Source organism: Mastomys coucha, unplaced genomic scaffold (assembly GCF_008632895.1).
Source record: "Mastomys coucha isolate ucsf_1 unplaced genomic scaffold, UCSF_Mcou_1 pScaffold9, whole genome shotgun sequence".
Taxonomy (NCBI): Eukaryota; Metazoa; Chordata; class Mammalia; order Rodentia; family Muridae; genus Mastomys; species Mastomys coucha.
The window spans coordinates 44,426,206-44,451,430 of record NW_022196915.1 but is presented as its reverse complement, the minus strand read 5'-3'; the positions used below and the strand labels follow the sequence as shown (position 1 = coordinate 44,451,430).

Here is a 25,225-nt window from a genome sequence, read left to right as displayed (position 1 = left end):
CAGAAATCCACCTGCCTCTGCTTACCAAGTGCTGGGATTAAAGGCATTCGCCACCACCGCCCGGCCTGAGATTATTTCTAATGATTGTACATTATGATGCTTCATGGCAAGGCTTCTAGATTCTACTAAGATTGTAGTCATTACTTAGCAATCTCCAGCAGTAAATAAATTCTTGAAAATTCCACACCAGGAAAGGACTGTTTCTATATTCTGCTTTCACAGTGTAACCTTAAATGTGGACTCCAAATCAAACTGACTGGTTGTTTATGGCTTCCACCTTAAATCTCAGGTTCCTACCAGTTCAAACAAAACATGGGGGGTTTGGAGGGGGGAGCCATACGAGGACCAAATTATCCCAGGGATTCTTCATTGGAGACACATCACAGGAGCCTTATATTTTAATATATATAATCTTGCTTGCACGCTACAGTGATGCATGGCCTTATGTAATAGGGAACCGGATTTGCATGGGTCCTGTAGAACCTAAGGGAAGAGTGGTATACAGAGAGCCACCCAAGGCACACAGGGCGGCTAAGGATTCATTCCTCTCCCCTTGTGCATTCCCATCCCTCTTGTCAACCAGTCCTCAATGGCCTCCTACACACCATTAGCACTGTCCTCTCTTTTCCACCAGACACCCCCAAACCCCGTGGGCGGGCCTGTCCATAAGCCCCGCCCCGATCTCAGGCCCCGCCTCCTTCAGCCGGGTAGCCCCACCCCCTACAGAGATTGCGGTGCGCGGGGCTAGGGGCGGAGCGGCGTGATGCGGGGCCGGGGCGGACCCGGGCCAGGCGCCCAGAGGGGCGGGGGCAAGCCCGGGCTAGGCTCCGGGAAGGGCGGAGTTGCGGCGTCGCCCGTCGCCACTGCTCCCAGCGGCCGCGCCTCGGGGGCGGGGAAGCTGGCGACAGAGTCGCAGGGGTCTCGGGGCCCTGCAGAATTGTGGGCCGCTGGACCCAGCAGTCAGCCGAGGAACATGGCGCCCTGGACACTCTGGCGCTGCTGCCAACGCGTGGTGGGCTGGGTTCCGGTGCTCTTCATCACCTTTGTGGTCGTCTGGTCCTACTACGCGTACGTGGTGGAGCTGTGCGTGAGTGAGTACGGGAGGCGCGGGCGGCGGGCCGGGCGGCGGGTGGCAGGCCGAGGCCGCGGCGCTGCGTTCTTATTCCGCCGGGCGGCCTGCGCTTCCCCAGCCGGTGGGCTCCGTGCCCGAAGGTTCCGGCCCCAGGTTCCTCGGAGGTGGGCCCCCTGCCTGTGGGTCCCTGCCCGCGGCTCGCTGCTCGTGGGGTCCCGAGTTCGGGCCTGCGCGCCGCCCACGCTCCAAGCTTCCGGGTGGCTGCGGTCGCCTTGGGGCTCCCACCCTTCTGTGACGGAATGCTCACAAAGGCCCTTCCTTTTGAACTAGAGAAATCCCCCTTCTGAGACGGCTTGTGAGGTCAATTTGGCTTAAACATACGCACACACACAAAAGAAATCTCTCTCGCCCAGATTGTTGCTCTCCAAACTGCGCGAGAAGCGCTTAAGCTGAAGAACAGCCTCCGAGGCCTGGGAGGGAGGTGTGTCCCTCAGGTCTGCAGTGAGGGCTCAGCCCCGGGGACACGAAGCGCCAGCCCCTGGGGTGTATTTGACCCTTTTTAATATTCATCTGGGGGTCTCAATGATGGACTTACACAAAATGTTTTGAAGCACAGGGAATTGAACGAAAGGTTACAAGCTCAATTTTTTTTTTTTTTTTTTTTTTTTTTTTTTTTTTTTTTTTTTTTGCAGTTTATTTTCTAGGTTTGTATTGCTTATTCCTTTAGTTTTAGGGCTATGGCTTATTTTTACTTTTGCTATTTCTCATTTAATTTTTTTATCATATAGTTCTTATCTGATTTCCTGGGATAAAGGAATAGCGTTGCATTATACTTAAATGACTTAGCCGATTGGTTCAGATTTAATGTGGGAGGAAACTCCTTGTCATCATGACACCCTAGGCCATTACTGTTGTCAGTGATACTAAATAATTGCCTGTAAGCTTTGAGGATGTGTTTTATACCGACTGGCTTTTCACTATGCTTGTCTCCCAACAGCATTATTAAATAAAACCCTAAGAAAAAGCATGTGCTGGTGAGCTGGCTCAGTGGGTAAGAGCACTGACTGCTCTTCAAAGATCCTGAGTTCAAATTCCAGCAACCATATGGTGGCTCACGACCACCTGTAATGAGATCTGACGCCTTCTTCTGGTGCGTTTGAAGACAGCTACAGTGTACTTATGTATAATAATAAATCTTTAAAAGAAAAGAAAAAGCAGCCCCTTGGTTTCCCAAAAATGATGTGGTTTTAATTTTCAGACAGAGCCCTCGGTTATCTGAAGGACAGATATTCTTTGGGGAAAAGCATATGGGGTAAATACAAGAATGAAAAGAAAAAAGATCAATCAAAAATGGTAGAGCCTAGACCTCAATTGTGGGTCTGGATTTAGCCAGCTCCGAACCAAGTACTTGTTTAAAACTCAAGTTCTGTTCATAGAAGACCCTGAAGTAGCTCGAGTTTTCAGCAGGTTTTTAAATGACCGTATCCTTAAGAAAATTACTTTGCTACTTAGAACATTTGATTTAGAAGAAACAGGTACACCGGCCCTCTTATACTCTTGGGAGGCTGGGGTCAAGGCTAGCCTGGGCTTCATAGTGAAGCCCCGTCTCGGAATAAAACAGCTGGGGCTTAATCCCAGCACTGGGGAGACAGAGGCAGAGTCGGGCATACCTGTTAAGTTTGAGGCCAGCCTGTATGCATAGTGAGTTCCAGGACAAACAGAGCCATGTAGAGAGACCCTGTCTCAAAACAATTAGTGTGAGTGTGTGATGTGTACAAGGGTGCACAGGGCTCACTTGTGGAGGTCGGAGGACAACTTTGTAGAGTCAGTCTCTTCCTTCCTTCTACGGTGATGTAGGTTCATGAGACTGAACTCAGGTCAAGTCTGCATGCCAGTTACTTAACCTGCTGAACCCTGTAAGTGGCCTGAACAGAACAGTATTTTTTAGAACAGTTATCTCTACAGCTAGGCTCTGAGTAAATTAATTATGGAATACCTTCCCAAATAGTAAATTTGTTGCATGTAATGATTTAAACTCTTCTTTTTGAATACCAAAATGTTTGCTAAAATTGTTAAGTTAGAATTGACCCTGTTTTAAATGTTTTTATTGTTTTAATTTTGAGACAGGGCCTCTCAGTGTATCCCTGGCTGTCCTGGAACTTGCTTTGTAGACCAGGCTGGCCTTAAACTCAGAGATTCGCCTGCCTCTGTTGGGATCAGGGGCATGCCCTCCCTCTACCCGACTCTCACCCCTCCCCCTTATAGGTTTGAAGTTAAAGTTCCTGAAGGAACATTAAACATGTGAATTAGGTTCAGATTGTACAACTTAACTTGAAAATAGTTTTTACTCAAAAATACCCACAGTGAGATTAAAAAGTCCAGTAAGTTATTCTGTTAGTCTCTTACTATTACATTTCCTACATGTTTATGTGTGTGCATGTCTGTGGAGTCAGACTTCTGAGAGTGGGTGCTTGGTTTCTACTCTGTGGGTTGGGAGTGGTTGAACTCAGGTCATTAGGCTTGGCAGTAAGCCCCTTGACCCAATGTGTGTCTACAAATAGACAGAAGGAATATGGATAGAGAACTGCAGTGTGTCAGTAGTGGGCATGGAGGGAGTGTTCCCTCGGTGTCCCAAAACGGGTTTGTCTATGGATGTAGAAGTAAGTGAGACCCAGCCATGTGGAAGGAACTTACTGAGCACAGAATTGACTAGGAAGTGATTCAACTAAGCTGCTGTCTTCTGGATTGTGATAGAGAAGAACCAGAAATAATATTGGCTTTAGTTTTAGATTGGAATTCCCCTTTAATTTTTTTCCTTTCCAAAGCTAATATTTGATAATACTAATTAGACGTGATTTGTTTGCTTGCTTGCCATGCTGGAGTTCAAACCCAGAGCCTTTGTAGGCAGTCTACCACTGAAGACATCCCTAGCTAATATGACTCTTTTTTTCAGTTTTCTAGCATTTATCAGAACACTTCTGTCCTTTTAAGCTGTAGGAATAGTCATGTATATGTTCTTGAGCAAGTTAAGATTATAGAATTTAGAAGTTGAGATTTTAGAGATGATACAATGCAGCCCTTTTATTTCACTTCTTTTTTGTTGTTTTTGTTGTTGTTGTTGTTTTTCGAGACAGGGTTTCTCTGTGTATCCCTGGCTGTCCTGGGACTCACTCTGTAGACCAGGCTGGCCTTGAACTCAGAAATCCGCCTGCCTCTGCCTCCCAAGTGCTGGGATTAAAGGCATGCGCCACCACCGCCCAGCATTTTTTTTTTTTTTAAATTTCACTTCTAAGGAAACCTTTAGAAGATCTGTGTGGCCGGGCAGTGGTGGGGCACACCTTTAATCCCAGCACTTGGGAGGCAGAGGCAGGCGGATTTCTGAGTTCAAGGCCAGTCTGGTCTACAGAGTGAGTCCCAGGACAGCTAGGGCTACACAGAGAAACCCTGTCTGGGGGGCGGGGGAAGAGCTGTGTGGTTTCTCCAAGGAGGGAGTGAACTTCAAGTAGAGATCTAGGAAGAAGGACTGTAATTTCTGAGCTTTTATCTGTGTCTTTCCCAACATCTCCACATTTATAATGAGGTAAGATCAATGTAAGCTGGCTTGGGAGATGGCCCAGGAGTTAAGAGCATTTGCCGTTCTTGTAGAGGACCTGGGCTTGGTTTAGTTTTGTTACCTTTTGACCCAGGCTCACGAGGTAATCCAGGCTGGCCTGGAACTCACAAAGATCCTCCTGTCTCTGCCTCCTGAGTGCTAGCATTAAAGGTGTGCACCAGTTCAGTCAGTGTTTTTGTTTTGCTTTGTTTTGTTTTGTTTGTTTTTTAAGACAGGGTTTCTCTGTGTAGCCCTGGCTGTCCTGGAACACACTTTGTAGACCAGGTTGGCCTCGAACTCAGAAATCTGCCTGCCTCTGCCTCCCAAGTGCTGGGATTAAAAGCATGCGCCACCACCGCCCAACAGTGTTTTTGTTTTTAAAGTGGTATTTTTCTCTTTGTTTGTTTTTGTTTTTTGTTTTTGTTAGTACAGGAACACTTTTCACTCAGCTTTGATAGTTTTTTCTCAGCTAGATTTTTAAAAAAGATAATATTGCAAAAATGTGCCAATTTTGTTATTAAACTGCTGGTAGTGTCAGGATTATATGTGCTAAGAGAAGGAACCCCCACATCATCATGTGCAGTTTAAAGATGGTTAACACTTCATGCTCTTTCTACAAACCTGGAAGCGGCGTAGACTTAAGTGTTCTGCGGGAGGAGCACCACCCACTTTTACATATTGAAGTAAGAGGTTTTAAGAATAGTAGTAACTACATTTCAGGATAGATTTCTGTAAGGTAGAAGGCCAGATCTTGAAAATTAACATTTTAAAACAAAAAGAATTTTGTAGTGGTTGGCCTTTTAAAACATGTATTTTGATACAAGGGCCTGATTTTGTAGTCCTGAGTGGCCTCAAACTCACTTTAGCCCCCCTGCTTCCTCCTAAGTGCTGGCATTGTAGGTTTGTATCCCTATGCTTATCCTGTATTTTGATTTTTCAAGGAATAACTGATATATTTCCTATAAGTCTTTAAAAACTCTTGTTGACTATGCTGGGTAGTTTTATGTCAACTTGACACAGCTTAAAGTTATCTAAGAGAAGGGAGCCTTAATAAAGATGCCTCCAGAAGATCCTGCTGTAGGCAGGCCTGAGGGGCATTTTCTTAATTAGTGACTGATAGGGGAGAGCTCAGCCCATTGTGGGTGGGGCCACCGCTGGGTTGTTGGTTCTGGGTTCTATAAGAAAGCTGGCTGAGCAAGCCATGGGAAGTAAGCCAGTAAGTATCATCCCTTTATGACATTGATATCAGCTTATGCATTCAGGCTTTTGCCCTGTTGGAGTTTTAGTCCTGACATTCTTCAGTGATGGATTATGATGTAGAAATGTAGCCAGATAAACCCTTTCCTCCCCAAGTTACTTTTGGCCATGGTATTTCAGCACAGCAACAGAAGCCTTAAGTAAGACAATGAGCATAATAAATATCATCTACACATAGTTATTGGTTTTGTTTTGCAAGAGGCTCTCACTATCTAGCTCTGGCTATCTTAGAAGTCTTTATATAGACCAGGCTGGTCTTGAGTTCACAAGAGATCCACATTGCCTCTACCTCATCAAGGTGGTAACATTAAAGATGTGGAGGAGTCTTTCATATCTTGCCCTTATATGATTCCTTTGCCAACCCCCAGGTAGCTAGATTGCACCTTTTTAAGTCAAAATCAGGGTTATTAAATCTCTGCTTCACAGTCTCCAATAGTTTCCAAGTTTGCTCAGTGAGTTCAGCTGTTTGCATGGCCTACTGCCCTGACTGTATTTTATGCTTCAAATAGTCTCCCTGTCTGCCCAGGTACAGTCACCTGAAGTCCATTCTGCTTCCTGTCCTGCTGCTCCTCCACCTGTGACAGGTCTCTGTTGACACTGCTGCTCAGTCACCCAAGGAGGGCCCTTCTGACTCTGCACACAGCTGCCATGCCTCTTTTTCTTAGCAGCACATATGTGTCTAACAGTTGTTTCTCAGCTGAACACTATAGTTATTGCTGTATTTTTAGAGCCTAAAGTAGGGAAAAGTAAAACAGAACAAACAAGGACCAGGAGGAGGCTGGTGATGGCTAGGCAAGACCTCTCAGCCATGGCGTTGATTTCCTCAGGCAGTGATACAGAGGAAATTGGGGTCCCCTTTGGGTTCTTAGTCTCATCAATAAAAGAATTCAAGAATGGACTCAAATAAGACATGAAGACAAAGTTTATTAATGTTTAAAAGAGAAACTACAGAGCAGGCAGCTATAAACCTCAGCATCTGCCTGGAGGAGGCAAATGGAGAGCAGATAGCATGGCTGTGAAGAAGGACTAGGAAGCCAAAAATGTTGAGGCAAAAGCCCAGACTTAAGGAAAGCAGGCTTGCCAGGCGGTGGTGGCACACACCTTTAATCCCAGCACTTGGGAGGCAGAGGGAGGTGGATTTCTAAGTTCGAGGCCAGCCTGGTCTACAGAGTGAGTTCTAGGTCAAGCCAGGGCTACACAAAGAAACCCTGTCTTGAAAAAACAAACAAAACAAAACAAAAACAAAAAACCAAAAACCAAAAAGGAAAGCAGGCTTAGGAAAAAGGTGGAAAGAAGAAAGGTTCCAGTAAGTTTCTATATTAGGTTCAGGGATTCTGGGAAAGAAATACCAGTATCTCATTAAAGAACTAATTATTTCTTCTGTTTTTTTAGCATGACTTAAAGTGTGAGTGGGGTGGGCCCTTACCCGGTGACTGAACCAGCTCAACTTGAATGTTAGGTCTCTGCTCAGGCCAAGATTCCATTTCTGTGTTGGGAGTTTCTTCTACTCTTAATAACACGGCCTCCAGAAAGACAGAAATACAGGTTCTTACTGTGTAGCCTGGCTAACCTGGGACCTGTAGACCAACCTGGCATTTTCAGCTCACAGAGGTCTGCCTGCTTCTACCTCCTGAGCAGTAGGATCAAGGTTGTGCACTAACACACTCTGATCTTCAACAGATTCAAAACCTGTACCTGTGTTTAGTTGGCAGTAAGGGGCACATGACAATTTAGCTTTCTCTGAGTTTTGTTAGGTATCCAAAACAGTATATTTTAAAAAATTATATATTCTAGTTAATGGGGAAGTATATTGGCAGTGGAACAGAATGTGGTATTTAGAAATAGACAATACTTATAAAAATCTAGCATATGGTGAAGATAGTGCCTCAGACCATGAAGGAAAAAATGGGACAACTGTAAGAGACCACTGGTAAGAAAGAACCAGACCTGTGCTTCACTGTTCCAGGATTTGATTACATATGGGTAAAATCTCATTTTCCTTCATGTGTTTACCTTAATTATTATCTGTCTTGCCATCTGAGGTACTACAGTGGAAGCTAGAGCCTAGTGCTTGCTTTGCAAGCACTGTTCTACTGAGCTAAATCCTGGCCTTCTACTTTCACTAGTGAAGGATAATGGAAAGAATTCCCCGTGGCCTCACCCAGACTTCCTGCATGTTATTTCTTCTTTACTGCTTCCTTCAGTCATTGTCTCCTAAGTGTTTGAGAGTAAGGTGTGCATGCCATGCCCCTTCACTATAAATATTAAGATATTTTCCCAAGCTTTTCTATATATGTTGTATTTGAGTATATTCTCCTGTTGTCTCATTATTCGTTATTCTTTGTCCCCAGACAGTTTATTTCTGCTGTTATGTTTGAACCTTAAATGAGAGAAAACATTTATCATTCTGTGTTAGCTTAATTTGTATAATGTGATTATCTCCACTTGAGTCCCTTTTTCTGCAAACAGCATAACTTTGTTCTCCCTCCTGCTTCACCATCCAGTCAGAGTTAGACATTAAAGATGGGCATAGTAGTCCATGCCTACAGTCCCAGAACTCAGGCAGAAACAGGATTGTGAGTTCAAGGCCAACTTCTGTGTACTGGCTTAGGAGCTCTTTGAGTTGTGAGTTATGTAGTGAGTGGAAGGCCAGTCTCTACTACATAGTGAGTTCCCATCTCATATAACAAAGTTGGTTGTGAGGATGCACAAGACCCTTGGCTTGAGCCACAAAACTACAAATAAAAAAGGGGGGGCTCACAAATTATAGCTGTCCTTTAGGGCCTTAATCTGAAGTGTAACTGTGGCATTTTTAAAATCAGTCATGCTGTGTAGGATGTCCTTCTCCTTCATTTTGGGTTTATCTGAAGTTTCCTCATGATTAGATAGAGTAGCCTGAAGCAAGAGTGCTGCAGAAGCTATGCTGTGCCATTTTTTAACTTTGGTCACCACTTGAGATGTGCCAGGCTTCTCATCTGTTTTTTGGGTTTTTTGTTTGTTTGTTTTAAAGATTTATTTTATTTATTTTATGTGTAAGAGTACACTGTAGCTGTACAGATGGCCGTGAGCCATCATGTGTGTGGCTGCTGGGAATTGAACTCTGCTGGCCCCTCGCTCCAGTCCTGGCTCGCTCCAGCGTAATTCACTGTAGCTGTCTTCAGACACACCAGAAGAGGGCATCAGATCTCATTATGGGTGGTTGTGAGCCACCATGTGGTTGCTGGGATCCCAACTCAGGACCTTCGGAAGAGCTCTTACCCACTGAGCCATCTCGCTAGTCCCGGCTTTTCATCTGTTAAAGGTGCAGTTTTCCTTTTTGTCAGTATTGTGGTAGACTCAGTTCCACCATGCAGATTTGCCTTCTAGGAAGGACTTGCAGCTCAGCTGTGGCAAGTGCGGTCAGCAGGCTACAGCCAAGCTTTTCCACGTGACTTGCCTCAGCCAAGGTCACACCTTTCCTGGTGCAGCCTGCTTGCTGTATCCGAGCTGTAGCTGAGCTGCTCCCTGCAGAGCTTCCTGCTTTGTCATTGCAAAACCTGTGCTGTAGTTAGGAGTGCTCCCTTGGCTCTGTTCCCCTGTGCTTCACCCTTTTGTCCTGTTATATGTCCCCTAGAAAATAGGTGGCACCTCAAGCTTTCTCAGCACCTGCCTTACACCTCAGTAAGGGGTTCTATTGCTGTGGTGAAATAAACACCAGGACCAAAAGCCACTTATGCAAAGAAGTCAAGGCAGGAGCTGAAGCAGAGGCCAATGAAGAACACTTTTTTTGCCTTGCTAAGCTCCTTCCTTCATGAGTCACTACTTAAGAAAATGTGTACAGACTTACAGGCCAGTCTTACAGAGACAGCTTCTTAACTGTGGTTCCCTCTTCTCATATTAATCTTAAATTGACAAAATGAAAAATAGCCAGCATAACACAACCTAAGACAGGTACTTTACATGGAAGTACTTTGAAACTATAAATCATCTGTTCCTTGGTACTTTCATCAGACTCCTTTTAGCATCCTTTGAGAGGATTCTTACTTGAAAAAGCAGTAGTTTATGCTGGAGAGATGGCTCAGTGGTTAAAGCTCTGACTGTTCTTCCAGAGGTCCAGAGTTCAATTCCTAGCGACCACATGGTGGCTCACAACCATCTGTAATGGGACTTAGTGCCCTCTTCTGGTGTGTCTGAAGACAGCTACAGTGAAAAAGCAGTAGTTAAAAGAAAACAATTTTGTAATGTCATCATTTTGTCTATATTAGCTAGAATTCTGTAGGCAGGAATTTTTTTTTTTTTTTTGAGACAAAGTTTCTCTCTATAGCCCTGGCTGTCCTGGAACTCACTTCATAGACCAGGCTGGCCTTGAACTCAGAAATCCACCTACCTTTGTCTCCCAAGTTCTGGGATTAAAGGCGTGCGCCACCACTGCCCAGCAGGAATAATTTAACTTCTTGTATATGTGTGTGTATGTGTGTGTGTACACATCAGAGAACAACTTGGTAGGGTTTGTTGTCTTCTTTTACCGTGTTGGACCCAGTGATTGAACTCAGTCAGGCGTGGCAGCAAGCACCTTTAGCTAATGAACAATCTATCTCATCAGCCTTTTGATAACTAAGTTAACCAACTAAGTTAACTTGTATTAACATCCATTAACATCTTCAGCAGCAGTGTCTTCCTTAGCCACAGTCATAGTTTTTTTTTTTTGTGAAGCTGAATTTTGAATCAGTCACCCCTGCATTGGGCAACAACAGGGAAAGGTTTAATCTTGTTCTCAATGGCAGTATTACTGGTCTTCTTATCTTAAGATTCTTGGATGAACTTTGTAAGGCATGCTGATTATCATGCTTTGTGTCCTTGAGAATCCTGAATCTCAAGGAAGAAAACAAATACAAATGCCAGGTCAAAACAAAGGAGAGATGATACACCAGCTAAGAGTACTTGCTGTTCTTGCAGAGGACCTAGGTACATTTTCTATTACCCAAATGGTGGCTCAAAACCATCTATAATTCTAGTTCTAGGGGATCCAATGCCTTCTGGCCTCCTCAGGTACAAGTCATGAGTGTGGTGCATATACATAAGTGCAGGCATGCACTTTTGTTACATACAAATAAATCTAAACATTCTGGGCTAGAGAAATGACTCAGTGGCTAAGAGTGCTCACTGCTCTTAGAGCAGACTGCTGCTTAGTTCCTAGCGTCACTTTGGGCAGCTCTCTGGTGCCTGCAACCACTCCACAGAAACTGCAGGCCATCTGCATGCACACCCGTATAAACACATGTATAGACACAGTTTAAAACATAATTTTGTGTTTTGTTTTTGTTGTTGTTGTTTTTGAAACAGGGTCTCAACATAATCCTGGTTATCCTGGAACTCAACTATGCAGAGTAAGCTGGCCTTGAACTCATAGAGATCTACCTCTGCCTCCTATATGCTGGGGTGTGGGAGAGAATAAAAAAATTTTAGGCTGGTGATGGTTCAGCAGTTAAAAACCCTTTGCTCCTAACCTGCTGATCTGAGGTCATTCCCAGGGTCCCACAGAATGAAAGGAGAGAACTGAATCCTGCAAATTGTCCTCTGACCTCCTGGTCCACAAGCTTATGTAGAAAATAAAGTTTTTTAAAAAAATGTAAAGGCTGTTAAGTAAAGACCTTGTAAGTAAGGGCTCTTGTTGCCTAGATTTGAAACAGTTTGAGATCAGTTTGTAAAGTGCTTGCCTAGCATGCATGAAACCCTGGATTTGATTCTTAGGACTCTATAAACAGAATGTGGTAGTACTTACTTCAAATTTCAGTGTTTATCCTCAGCTGTGTAGAGTGTTCAAAGTCAGCTTCGGCCACTGGAAAGCCCTGTCTGAAAAACAAAAACTGTAGGCATCGCCGGGCAGTGGTGGCACAGGCCTTTAATCCCAGCACTTGGGAGGCAGAGACAGGTGGATTTCTGAGTTCAAGGCCAGCCTGGTCTACAGAGTGAGTTCCAGGACAGCCAAAGCTACACAGAGAAACCCTGTCTTGAAAAAACAAAAACAAAACAAAAAAACCAAAAAGAAAACAAAAAAACCTGTAGGCATCAATTTTAATTAAAAACATCAGTATAGACTTCTGAGATATAAATATATAGAATATATTTATATCTAATAAATATATAATATTTAATAATACATAACATTATTTATAACACATAAATATATAATATTTAATATAAATAAAGATATTATCTTTAAAGGTGCATACACAGGCTGGAGAGATGGCTCAGTGGTTAAGAGCACTGACTGTTCTTTCAGAGGTCCAGAGTTCAACTCCCAGCAATCACACTATGGCTCACAACCATCTGTAATGGGATCTGATACCCTCTTCTGGTGTGTCTGAAGACAGCTACAGTGTACTCATATAAATTAAAAAAAAAAAAGTGCATACACAGGCTAGGCATGGTGGTACAGACCTTTAATCCCAGTACCTGGGAGGCAGAGGCAGGAAGGTTTCTTAGTTCAAGGCCAGCCTGGTCTATACAGTTAGTTCCAGGGTGGTCCAGCCTAGACTAGATAGACTGTCTAAAACAGTAACAAAAAGTCATACATAGCTGGCCGGAGAGATGGCTCAGCATTTAAAGATTATTGACGCTCTTCAGAGCCAGTTTCAATCCACAATACCCACATGAATGTGTACAGCCAACCACCCATACTTCCAACACCAGAGGATTTTGACTTCTGACCTTCAAAGACATGAGGCATGCATGTGGTCCATAGACATAATGCAAATAAAATACTCATATGCACAAAATAATATTTTAAAAGTTCATAAACTGTAGAAATTCATCACTGAGAGAAAAGGTTGTAACCAGTTTGCTGCGGACCGGGATTTCTCTTGGGGTCCCTTGTTCCGCGGGATTCTGGCCAGGTGGGCACGGGATTCGGCTTTGACAAACAGACTACACACGAGTGATGTAAGATCTGAGTGTATTTCTTTAAAAATGGCATGAGGCTTTTACAATCATTGCAAAAGAGAAATGAAAAATCTGGCAGCTCAACAGTTGAAGTACCTCTGAGGCTATCTGAAACATACTGGGTCTAAAGCAGCAGCTATCTCCTCTGAACTGGTGCTGCATCCCCCAGGCCCAAGTGCTCTGGGCCCGGGGGACTGCGAGAGATACATGAATCTGAGTCCTAGCCCATCTAAGTTCTAGTGCTAGTCCTGCATGTGAGTCTAAGTCTTTCTTCTCCCAGTCCTAGTGCTAGACTGAAGTCACGTAGGCATGCGACCCCCACACACCAAGGTCACCTGACTTCTAAAAGCCAGGTGTAGATAACTCTTCCTCAGTTCGTTGCCATGGTTATAGACTAGGTGGGTAAGCTCTTCAACTATGTTGTCTTTCTGGGCCAGCAGAGGTTAGCAGTGGGAAACACCTGCCAAGCTAGTTCCTAGGAGTGATTCAGTTGCAAATCTAATATAGGCTGTCTATGTTGACTAAGAATGAGGATTTCACCTGATCTTGTCCTGGGATATTTCTCCCATTCTGTAAGCTATAATGCCTTACAATGCTGGAGGCTATTAGTATGAATGACTTAACATTCCAAGCCAGGGTTAGGCTAGGAAGTTGGAACATTGGTGAAAGTCAGAAAGCAATATCTGAATTTTCTCTTGTTAGCTGTAAGAAAATGATATCTTGGTGAGTTCCTAGCACACTAGTACGAGGACATATCTGGGCCACCTCTGAGTTTGGGGTGCCAGGCGACAATGCGGAGGCAGGAGACTGACTTTCCTTGAAGTTTACGCCTCAGATACCGCCTTCACGCAAAGTGTGCGTGGCACCTGTTGACATACTAGACTATCATTTACTAAAAAATTCCAACGACTTCTCAAAAAAGCCACTAGAACTAAAATGTGGATTTAGCAAGATAAGATAGAAGGTCAGTAAAACTTATTTGTATTTCTATTAATAGTTTTTCTAATAACATCAAAAACAGAAGGTTAGGAATGAATCTAACAAGTGTACTGGTGGGAAAGAAATCTAAAATGGAGATGGCATATTCATGCAGTCTAAGATAGTAGTATAAAGGGATCCATTTCCCCACACGGATTCATGAGATCACTATAAAACTGACCAAAGCCAAGGAGCCTTGTGTATGGATGTTTTGTCTGCATATATGTTTTATGCACCACATACATGCAGTGCCAGGAGGGTGGCAAATCCCCTGGCACTGCAGTGATGGATGGTTGTGAGCTGCTATGTGGATGCTAGGAACTGAACCCTTAGAAGAGCAGCCAGTGCCCCTAACCTCTGAGCCATCATGTATGGAAATACATACCTAAAGTAGCTAAACCCTGTTGTGACTTCCTAGCTGGGTGCACTGAGGGTGATTGTCTTCCTGGGTAGGTGCTTGGGTTGGCTGTTTCTCACCTCTTACCTGAACATTTGAAGTTGGGCTCACACGAATTTGTAAAAGTAGCAAGATCATTTTATTGAAAGAGAAATAAAAGTGGTGGTGCAGATTGTTATAGAGGGTACATTGTCAGAACTGACACTAGACCATATGACTGAATACTAAAGGACCCAGTTAAGTGGGCCTTCTGTTTATGGGGTTCAAGAGTAATTTGTTTGCTGTGGCGCATGATGGAGGTGTTCTCTGTTTTGATGATGGGTCGTATCATTTTTCTGTATGTATGTCCTTTCTCATAATATATCTGAGATTTTAGTTGTATGCATACCTAATAAGATAGTAAATAATGGATCTTCCTAGGGGTCAAAGCGTGTACCCAAACCAGTTCAGACCAGACTCACTCTTCAGTTATTCTTACTTAGATATATTAGGAATACATTTGAATAGAAACTAAGTTCGCTTGGCCTGAATGGGGGGGAGGGTCAGTGATTGCTAGGTGTACTTTTAGGAGAGGAGTGTGTGTGCATAGAATGTACAGGTGAAGGAACTAGGCTGCCAAGTGCATTATTATAAAATGTGTGCACATAACCAAAACCAAGTACAGTCCTAGGCAAAATAACCTGTGTTTGCCTGCCTCATATCCATTTGTCCTAGTAGACTTTTGACTCAGCTGTGTGTGTTATGGGCAGTGATGATTAAATTCTGATTTGCTATGAGTATGTTATTTTATCTGGTCCTCTAGCACTAACTTTTTCTTCTCCCTTTCTGAAGTGTGCTCTGAGCCTTAGCTGTAGAGTTGTGTTGTGTATTAATTGGGGATGAACACTCCATGGTTAGTTCTTCTCTGCATTTTGACCAATTGTGGCTTTCTGTGGCTTTCCCTAAATTGGTATGATCACTGGTCCATCAGTTAAAAGGAAATTTGTCTATGTGTGTGTAGGTCAGAAGTCACTCTCGGATGTCTTCTCTCAGGAACTGTCCACCTTCGTTTATATCATGGCCTTTCTTCCCATCCAACCAAGTCCAGCTGTATCTACTAATTACATACACTCCCCACCCCATCCCAAAACCACTGATTAGGCTAGGTTGGCTTGCCCCCCAGGGATCTGCCTGTGACTGTATACTCAGAATTAGGCTTACATACCGAGTGCTCACCTCTAGCACTCAGTGCTGGGGATTAAGTACATATCCCTGTGTGTTTGCAGCCAGTACTTTACTAACTGATTCATCATCTAGGCTCAAAAGAAACCTATTTTGAATACAGTTTTCAGAAAGAGGTTGGTAAGGTGTGCTGTAGTCTAATAAAGAGAATAGTTCTGCTCTTGCTGTTAAGATTAAGGAAGGCACTAAAGAGCTCTGTCAACACACCTGAAGTTTGAAAAGGTCTAAAAATGTTAAGTAGTTATATTGTTAAAGTTTAATGAAAGTGAAATTAAGATAAATATTCAACCTGAAATAAACTTCATGTATAAAGTATATTTATTTTAATTTTTTTCTTCTGTTCTAGGTACTGTTTCCAGAACAGGAGAAAAAGGTAAGACACTCTTCATCTTAACTTTAAGTAGACTCTCAGTTGTAACCACAAACTTTTTATTTAGCAGTGAATAAAGTGTTTTAGTTTTCCTAAAAGGGAATATGTACCTTAACTCTTAAGTAATTAAAAGGAGAGAGAACTCTGGGTTTCTTTCCAGGTATACATTATCTTAGATGATTAGTATAGCCATGTTTTTGTAAGGCACCTAGTACTTGGTGTAAATGCATGCATTTTTGCCTTGTATGTTCCTCAGAACTCTGTCAGTTTCGGTTCTAATAGCAGTCTTCACTGAGTTGAGGGGAGACCTCATATCCTAAATGCCATGGGTGGGTCCATTGTTCATATGTTTAAAATAGCACATTATTAGTCACAGATACTTAACCAAATAGCCAGACTTGAAATTTGTATTATTAGATCAAGGAAATAAAAGAGTTTAGACCAGTCAAGGGACTGGAGAGATGGTTCAGCGGTTAAGAGCACTCACTGACTGCTCTTCCAAAGGTCCTGAGTTCAAATCCCAGCAACCACATGGTGGCTCACAGCCATCTGTAGTGAGAGCTGACTCCCTCTTCTGAAGTGTCTGAAGACAGCTACAGTGTACTCACATATAATAAAGAAATAAATCTTTAAAAAAAAATGACCAGTCAAATAACACCTAGAGGGAAAAATCTTTTCTAAGACTTTCACTAGCATTAAAGAAAACTTTAGGAGTATCATTGAAGTAAACTTTCAAAACTAAAATTAGATTTTAACATGCAAAAACCCAGAAGATTCTAAAACAGCTGAACAGTTAACACTTAACATTGATTGATTTTATTTTATTTTTGGTTTTTCAAAACAAGGTTTCTCTGTGTAGTCCTGGCTGTTCTGGAACTTATAGATCCGCCTGCCTCTGCTTCCCCAGTGCTGGGATTAAAGGTGAGCGCCAGCACCACCCAGCCTAATCTTTATTCTTATTACCAGAAATAACCATGCCTGATTATTTAAAGTTGCTCTTAAGTCTAATTTTCAGTAATAGAAGAAACATAGATTCGGTCTTGGTAGTCCTGTCTTTCTTCAACTCATGATTATTTTATGTACGTTGATAGTATAGACACAACATGCAGAGAATTTCTGAAGACTTTGCTTTGTGTATTTTAAGGCAGTCTTCTGTATGATTCAGGCTTGCCAGGGCTCGCCAGGGCTCGCTTTGTATCTTGAACTTGAAATCTACCTGCCTTGCCTTCAAATGGTAAAGTTATAGACAAAACATGCTCAACCTCCAGACACTGATGTCATAGGCAGACACCATCAGCTCAGCCTTGACATTAGTTTTTCAAAGTTCTCACTTGTATTGATATTCTTGAGGGTTTTTTTTTTTTTACCATATCTTAAAGAATATTTTTTTCTTTTTCCCCCTTATTAAAGGCTATCTTACAGGAAACATTGAGTTACAGGTGATTTTTGAATATAGACTTTTTGATTTATAGATTTAGATTTTTCTTAGAGCTTTGATTTTTTTTTTTTGCAAAGATTTTGCTTTATATATTTCTTTTTTCACATTGTGTGTATGTGTGTGTATCTATGCATGCACATGAGTAGGTCAGAGGACAGCTTTTGGGAGTTGCTTCTCAACATCCTCTGTGGGCCAAATTCTGTTTAGTGAGTGTGTTTACCTGCTGAAACATCTTGCCAGCCCACTTTCAATATGTGACTAGAAGTTTACCTTTTAATAGTCATATAAGCTGGGCATGGTATACATGCTTGTAATCTCAGCACTTGGGAGACTAAGATTAAGAGCTTTGTAAATTTCAGGTCAGCCTGACTTAAACTACAGTAAGTTTAAGAGCACCTCAAGACCTTGTCACCCCCAAATCAAGAACTGAAGGGTTCTGGGTGGTGGCAACACATACCTTTAATCCCAGCACTCAGGAGGCAGAGACATGTGGATCTCTGTGAGTTAGAGGCCAGCCTGGTCTTCAGATCTAGTTCCAGGAGAGCCAGAGCCAGGGATACACAGAGAAACCCTGTCTCTAAAAACTAGAGGGGGAGGAGAAGCGCTGAAGCTCAGTGATAGACTACTAATAAACACAGAAAACCAAGACCCTAAATAGTCCTCAGCCCTCCACCTCCCCCCAAAGAAAAAACAAAACCAATCACGCGAATTTCAATTTAGTTAAAACCAATATTTTCTCTTACTATTTATTATTTATCATCTGTTAATTATATTACAGGCATTGTGCTAAGAGCTTAATTTTATTACACTGAAAGCAAACAATTTTTTTTGTGTGCATGGAGAGTAGAAATTTCCTAAAGGAATGGTAAATGTTAAACAAACAGTTCAAGATGTGGCTAACCAGCTTGTTTATTTTTGAAATTGTTTAGAAAATGCTGTTGCTTCAGGTTCTTAAAATCACAGCATTCCAACTCTAATCAAATTGTTGGAGACATACCAGAGTTGACCACACTAGAAAAAGGCACCGGATTCTTTCCAATATAATTGAGTAAAAGTTGGTCATTTGGAGGGTCAAAATATAGCCAGCTCCAAATCACTACCACCCCTGGGAGTTCTCAGTGTGTGTGTATTGATGTTTTCTTTCTGTATAAAGTTCTCTGTAGGATTTTGAAGTAACCATGTAGTTTACTACATATTAGTCATGTGAAAGTTGAAGTTATTTTGTAATATAGTTGAAGTGTCTGCTTATGTTAGTCTTAGTTGTCAGTAATTAAGTTTAAAGGACTTTGTTATTGTATGCCTTACATCTGTATAGTCATGTGTAAATGAAGAATGCTGGCTTGATGTGGGCAGAAGTAAATACAGGGTGCTGGTGAAATACCCCTAAAGTCAGAGAAGGCGACTCCAAATGCATTCCCAAAGAAAAACACAATGAAGCAGTGTTTTTTGAGCCCACTGGGTAGACTGTGAGATTCGGCTGGCAGGAATGATCAGCACAGAGAAATGCAGCTTGCTGAAGCCCCAATTTTTAGTGTAGATAACAATATTAGTGGAAAGGAAAAGAATATTTGAAATGTAGAGGAAGTTGTGATTTGGGTTCTATTTTGAATTTAGATACTAGTACAGAAGTAGAACTGACTAGTTAAATGCTGGCTGGAAAAGTGGAGGAAAACACAGTTTTGGTAAAGTAAAGACATAAATGAAGGACTTTAGATTTTTATTAAGCAGTTGTAAATTTTAATTCTGGCCTTAAGAGTTCATACAAGTGGCATTAAGTAAAATAACAAATTTTCTAAGCTTCCTTGTTTACACTCATAAGGGTTAGTTAGAAAGAAAGCTTGTCATATGCTAAGATGCTTTCTGTAGAAAAAGTAGCTGAAGGCAGATGTGACTAGGAAGTCCCCTAGTTAGGTTAGGTGCATTGGTGCTTTGCATTTATGAATTTGTCATTTTTAAGCACCTGAGTTTATTGAAATAAATGCTGTAATTGAAGTCTAAGCAAGTGTGAGTTACAGAAGAGTGACCTGTAAAAAATAAGCTCTGGGAAGGGAGAGGACTTTGTGGAAGAAATGACATTTAATCTGACTTTAAAAACAAATAGAAGTTTAAAACTTTACAGAGTGTATATATGGAATATTTCACACCAAAAAAGTTCAGCTTTAGTCTGTGGTTCTCACTTCTTATAAAAGCCAACCCTACTTGTTTCAAATAGAAAAACTATAGAATACAACACAAGGTTAATACCATATCGATAGTTGGAGTCCCATGTGTCAAAAGTTCCGCTAATCTCCTTGGGAAAGATTAGAGCAGAAACTCACAGTGGAAACTGTTTCCTTTCCTATATTGAGTCTAACCCAAACAGGAATTGAGTTATTCAAGTGTCTTCATTATTTTTGGTGATAGTAAAAACATTTTTAACTTTCTATTTCCATTTCCCCCTGGTTTAATGTTCATAGTGATGGGTCCTTTTTAGTAATTTAAAAGTTATTAAATTAGCATTTAAGGAAAACTTAAAGTTATAGTAATGGCCAGTTATGGTGCACATGTGTTATACTAACACTCTTTAACTCTCCTCATACAGAGATGGGAGAGTCATGAATTCCAGGCCACCTTGGACTACATAGTAAGTTCAAGGCCAGCCTGTCAAAAAATATTTTAAGAATTCAAACCCGCCGGGCGGTGGTGGTGCACACCTTTAATCCCAGCCCTTGGGAGGCAGAGGCAGGCGGATTTCTGAGTTCGAGGCCAGCCTGGTCTACAGAGTGAGTTCCAGGACAGCCAGGGCTATACAGAGAAACCCTGTCTCAGAAAACCAAAAAAAAAAAAAAAAAAAAAAAAAAAAAAAAGAATTCAAACCCAACAACTGGGTGTGGTGACACACACACCACCCCAGACCTCAGAAGGTGTTCAAAAGTGTTTTTATCTTCAAATCCTCAGCAACTGAATGTAATCAAGTTTCACCAAATGTAGCCTTTACCCATAAACTTACAGTTTATAAGTAAACTTTATTTTATAACCTTATACTCTGAAATACAAGTATTGAGTATTTCTTAATGTCTTCTTAATGTTATATAGTAAAGAAATGTATATATTCGATATTTAAATAAAAGTTTTTATTAAATCAGATCTCATGACCCAAGTACTGTTTTAATGTAATGCATTTTTCTTTTCACCTGGACTCAATGAAATATTATTTGTTTTTATTTACCAGGAAAGACCGTTGTTTACCTTGTGGCTTTCCATCTGTTCTTTGTTATGTTTGTATGGTCCTATTGGATGACAATATTCACATCTCCCGCTAGCCCCTCCAAAGAGGTAAATTTTCAGTTGGTAAATTGTCAAATGCTTTAACTGATTATTGATATTCCCTTGTCTTATTGTGTTAAAACCTTGCATAAAACACTTGTTCTGTTTCCATGTGTAAAATTCCTTGGTAATGTGACTGTGAGTCATTGGCTTGTTCTCAGCACAGTCTACTGACAACGTAGGAAATGTTTACTTATACTAATAGTTTCCGGCATGCTGAATTTTCTTAAACACTAAGTAAGAAGTTTTAGGGTCAGAAGGTAAGGTTAGGTGAGTAGGGCTGGTTTTTAGAAACTCAGCCGTGAACAAACGTGCTGTATCTAAAGGATGCGTCACTGTGGAAAACAGTTATTCAAGGTTTATCTTGCTGTGACTGTATTTCTCTGCTTGGAGGATGTATAGGTAATAGTAATATAGGTAAATATTTAACTGCAGTAGGTTTTGCAACTGGTGTCTCTCTTGCCTTGACACAGACGCACTCTTCCCTCCCTGAACTCTAGTATAGCAAGGTGATAGTATAGTACAGGCTGGGCGTAGTGGTGGCACATTCCTATTAATACAGCTTTCAGCAGGAGGATTGCAAAATCAAAGCCATCCTTGGACATAACAAACAGCATGCACATCCACAAGCATGTTTGAATGTGCGTGTCACACACACACATACACTTTAGAGTTAAGATTGTTTGAGTTTGATTTTTTTTCTTCAACACGTTAATTCTGAGCATCAGTTTTCTTGTTAGAAAATCATGCATGTCTCTGTGGGATACATTTGAGGACTGACATTTTAACATATTCTTGCTTCAGGATTAATATTCAAATATTATGATAGTAATATTGTTTTCCTTCATGTTAATGTTTCAAAATTTGTTAAAGATTATAGATCATATAGTTTAAAATGCCAACTTTCACTTCATACTTTAAAAGACAATCTGTATACAAAAAACAAAAGTCCTAGGTATACATTTGATAAGATTTACAAACTAGGCCCGATGTCCTAGATGGAATTACTGTTGTAATGAAACAGCATGACCAAAGCAACTCAGGGAAGAAAGAGTTTATTTGATTTACACTTCCATATTAGCGTTCATAGAAGGAAGTCTGGATAAGAACTCAACAGGGCAGGAACGTAGAGGCAGGAGCTGATGCAGAGGCCATCCTATGGCTTGCTCAGTCTGCTTTTTTACAGAACTCAGGACCACCAGCCCAGGGATGGCATCACCCACAATGGTCTCGGCCCTCCCATCAATCACTAATTAAGAAAAATTCCTGCAGCCAAATCTTAGGGAGACATTTTTCTCAATTGAGTTTCCCTTCTTTCAGATAACTCCTGTTTGTGTTAAATTGACATAAAACTAGCTAGCACATGATGGGGTAGTGACTGTAGGGGTGTTACCCTTTAGTCTCAGCTTTGAGAGGCAGAGGCAAGTGGATCTCTGAATTTGAAGCCAGCCTGGTCTACATAGCAACTTCCAGGGCACTTGAGCTACTTAATAGAAAGACCATGCCTCAAAAAACAAACAAAAGATTTCACTAAAATTAAATACACATGTTGACCATCATCTATGCCAGTTCAGGGAACAGGATTTTCACAACCCTCCACAGCCTTAGATGATCACCTGTATCTCAGGAAATCACTCCTCTATCTTACCTGTGTATAGATTTCTTTCTCTCGCTTTCATAAATGTTTGTGTGTCTGGTTCATCTATGTTGTTGTAGGCCATTTTCACTATTATTGTTCTGTTGTGGTAGATAACATTGTGTTTTCTGGACCTATTGTTTAGGGTGGTTATGGGTAAGGCTGCGTTATGTCCCTTAGGATTGGAATTGCTGTCAGGTTACACATGTGTTAAACTTTAGCTAATAAGGCTGCACAAGCTGTTGCCTACTTTTTCTTTTGGATGCCTTTGTTCTGAGTGAGAAGTAAACCATAAATCAAACCTGTTGGTTTCTGAGATAATGTTCTTTAAGCATTTGGTAATAATTAGTCCTTAAGGTTATGTTACTAACTTATATCCATTTTGTAAGTGGTCTACATAGTGAGACCCTGTCTCAAAACAAAACAACAAAAGCCAAAGAAAGTTGAGCAGGTGTAACAAGTAAATAGTTCCCAACACAGGAAATAAGTAGAAACCAAAACAGTGCCTAGTCCATCTAAGACACAAGAGAGGACAAGAATTCATTCTGGAGTCACACCATTCTTCCACTTGCTAGGTATGTGACTTTGGAGATTTTCTTTAATGCTTCCTCTGGCAAATGAAACAGACAGTATTACATACACGTGGAAATGTTGGAAGGACTGAATAAATAGTACATACATATAAAGTGTATAAAGCACTTTAAGAATGGCCTGACATAATGCCGACTACTAAATGTTACAGTGGTGGTTTTGTTATATTGCCCAGCCCCTTACCCTTGTATACTCATCCTATCACATGGGCTCTCCCAGCTGACTGAGCCTGCTCCAGTGGCCCCGCCATGGAATTCTCCATCTGCCCTGCCAGGGAGCTCACTGGCACTACAGCAACATTTTTCTCATGTTTCACTTTATCAAACTGTATAGATAGCCCTAAGCACAGATCCTTCCCCTGTGTTCACTACCATACCCCCAGTGAAAATCTGGCAGGCACATCATGGGTGTTTGACAAATGCTGAATGAATTTTAAGTCTTCTAGTGCCACCTAATCTAAGTCTCTTGACAGCCAAAAACAGAAGTAAAACCAAAAATTAGCCGGGCTGTGGTGGTGCATGCCTGTAATCCCAGCACTTGGGAGGCAGAGGCAGGCGGATTTCTGAGTTCGAGGCCAGAGTGAGTTCCAGGACAGCCAGGGCTACACAGAGAAACCCTGTCTCAAAAAACAAAAACAAAACAAAAAAGTTGTTTTCCTCATTAGGATTCCTTATAGTGATAGCTAACACTAGGGATGTAACTACCAGGCTCTGAGCTTGGTGCTAATGGAACTGCACTAGATTGAAGTAAAAGCACTTAAGGGTTAGGACTCAGGGAAATAAATGTGCTTAAAAGGCAAAACCTAAATTTTTTAGGGGAGTTAAGTTATAAAAACTAGAATTATTTTCTTTCCAATCATCAGATGTACACTAAGTACTACCTGTCTTGCTTCTGATCTGCTGGGTTTAAAGATTAAACAGGAAAATCAGATAGATCTGGTCTTTATATTAAACTCAGAGTCAGGTGTTAAGCAAGCATGTGGCAGAAAGGTTATAATAAATTTAGAAAATTGAAGTAACATTTAAAAAAAAGTGACATGGCTGGGAGGTAGTGGCATATGCCTTTAATTTCAGCACTTGGGAGGCAGAGGCAGGCAGATTTCTGAGTTTGAGGCCAGCCTGGTCTACAGAGTGAGTTCAAGGACAGCCAGGGCTACACAGAGAAACCCTGTCTCGGGGGAAAAAAAAAAGTGATAGGGCCTAGCAGAGCTGGGTAAAAGTTACTCTGGGGAGGAAAAAGCTCCTGTTAGGTGGTGTCCACAGTGTTCTCACATAGGACTTGGAGTCCCCCTGAGATGTTTGTAAGTCTCTTTCCTACTGGGCTCCCTGAAGGGAAAATCTTTGTTGTTTCCTCTAGTGTCCCCATTGTATAAATCAGACCTGTTTCTATAAAATCGACAGATGGATTAAAACCTGAAAGAATGGTGAAAGGGTGACTACAGATGAGGATAACTGGTCGACATTACCCCATCTCCTCAAAAAAGATGGCTTGCCTGCCTTCTTATTTTGTTTCTGTCATGGTTTTGAGACTGTTTTTCTCTGTAACCCAATGGGCCTTATATTCAAGGAAGTCTTCCTGCCACAGCCTGCTAAGTCCTGGGCTATAAGCATGAGCCCCATGCCCAGCAAAATGTTGTCCTCTCTAAAAGAAAAATTGGTCCCACCACTTTCTGGTTGGAAGATTTTGAGGCCAGCCTGGTCTACAGAGTGAGTTCCAGGACAGCCAGGGCTATACAGAAAAACCCTGTCTTGAAAAAAAACCCTAATAAACAAACAAACAAACAAACAAATAAGGAAAGATAGGTTAAGATAAATTAAGAAAAAATATTGATGGTTTTATATATGTATATAATGTATTTTGATCATACTCAGCCCCCATTATCTTCTTCCCCAACTCTCTAAACTCCTTTTTCCTCTGTGTGTGTGTGTGTGTGTGTGTGTGTGTGTGTGTGTGTGTGTGTGTGTGTGTGAAAGAGAGAGAGAGATTATGACTAACTGAGTTGGATTAGGATGATCTGTCTGAACATGGATATGAGTTATTTACTGGCACATGAGCAACTTAGCAGTAGCCACACCACTGAAGAAAAATGATTCTCCCATCCCTGGTAGCCATTATGTGCCATCTCCTCAACTAGGGGTAGGGCCTTATGTGCTTCTTGCCTGTCTGTGATAGGATGTTGACTTAGTCTTGCCCAGGTAACCATGAGCTCATGAGTACAGTGGCCATCTCATGTCCAGTGTTTCATCATCTCATCCTTCATTCGTACACTCCCTCTGCCCCCACAGCCTCCACAATGCTTCCTGAGCCTTGGAAGAGATGATGGAGATGTATTTAGAGCTGACCTGTCAACAGTCACGTATTCTTAGTGCTTTGTCCAATTATAAGTCTCTGCTTTAACCATCAGCCACTGCAAACGAGTTTCTGACCAAGGCTGAGAGTACAGCTC

The 25,225-nt window shown here is 41.7% G+C and overlaps 1 protein-coding gene across 6 annotated transcripts in view; it reads left to right on the top strand.

The window, feature by feature from the left end:
- The first annotated feature begins 720 nt into the window (after positions 1-720).
- Positions 721-25,225, top strand: part of Zdhhc20 (zinc finger DHHC-type palmitoyltransferase 20) — a 58,851-nt gene continuing 34,346 nt past the window's right edge. For 2 of the 6 annotated variants that reach the window (XM_031362689.1, XM_031362688.1), the window contains exons 1-3: positions 723-1,091; positions 15,785-15,811; positions 20,458-20,561. In XM_031362689.1, coding sequence (XP_031218549.1) covers positions 764-1,091; positions 15,785-15,811; positions 20,458-20,561 — 459 coding nt within the window. In that variant the 5' untranslated portion in view covers positions 723-763. Of the gene's footprint in view, positions 1,092-15,784; positions 15,812-20,457; positions 20,562-25,225 lie in introns of all 6 variants that reach the window. The other 4 variants (XM_031362692.1, XM_031362694.1, XM_031362691.1 and 1 more) reach the window with 4 other exon arrangements.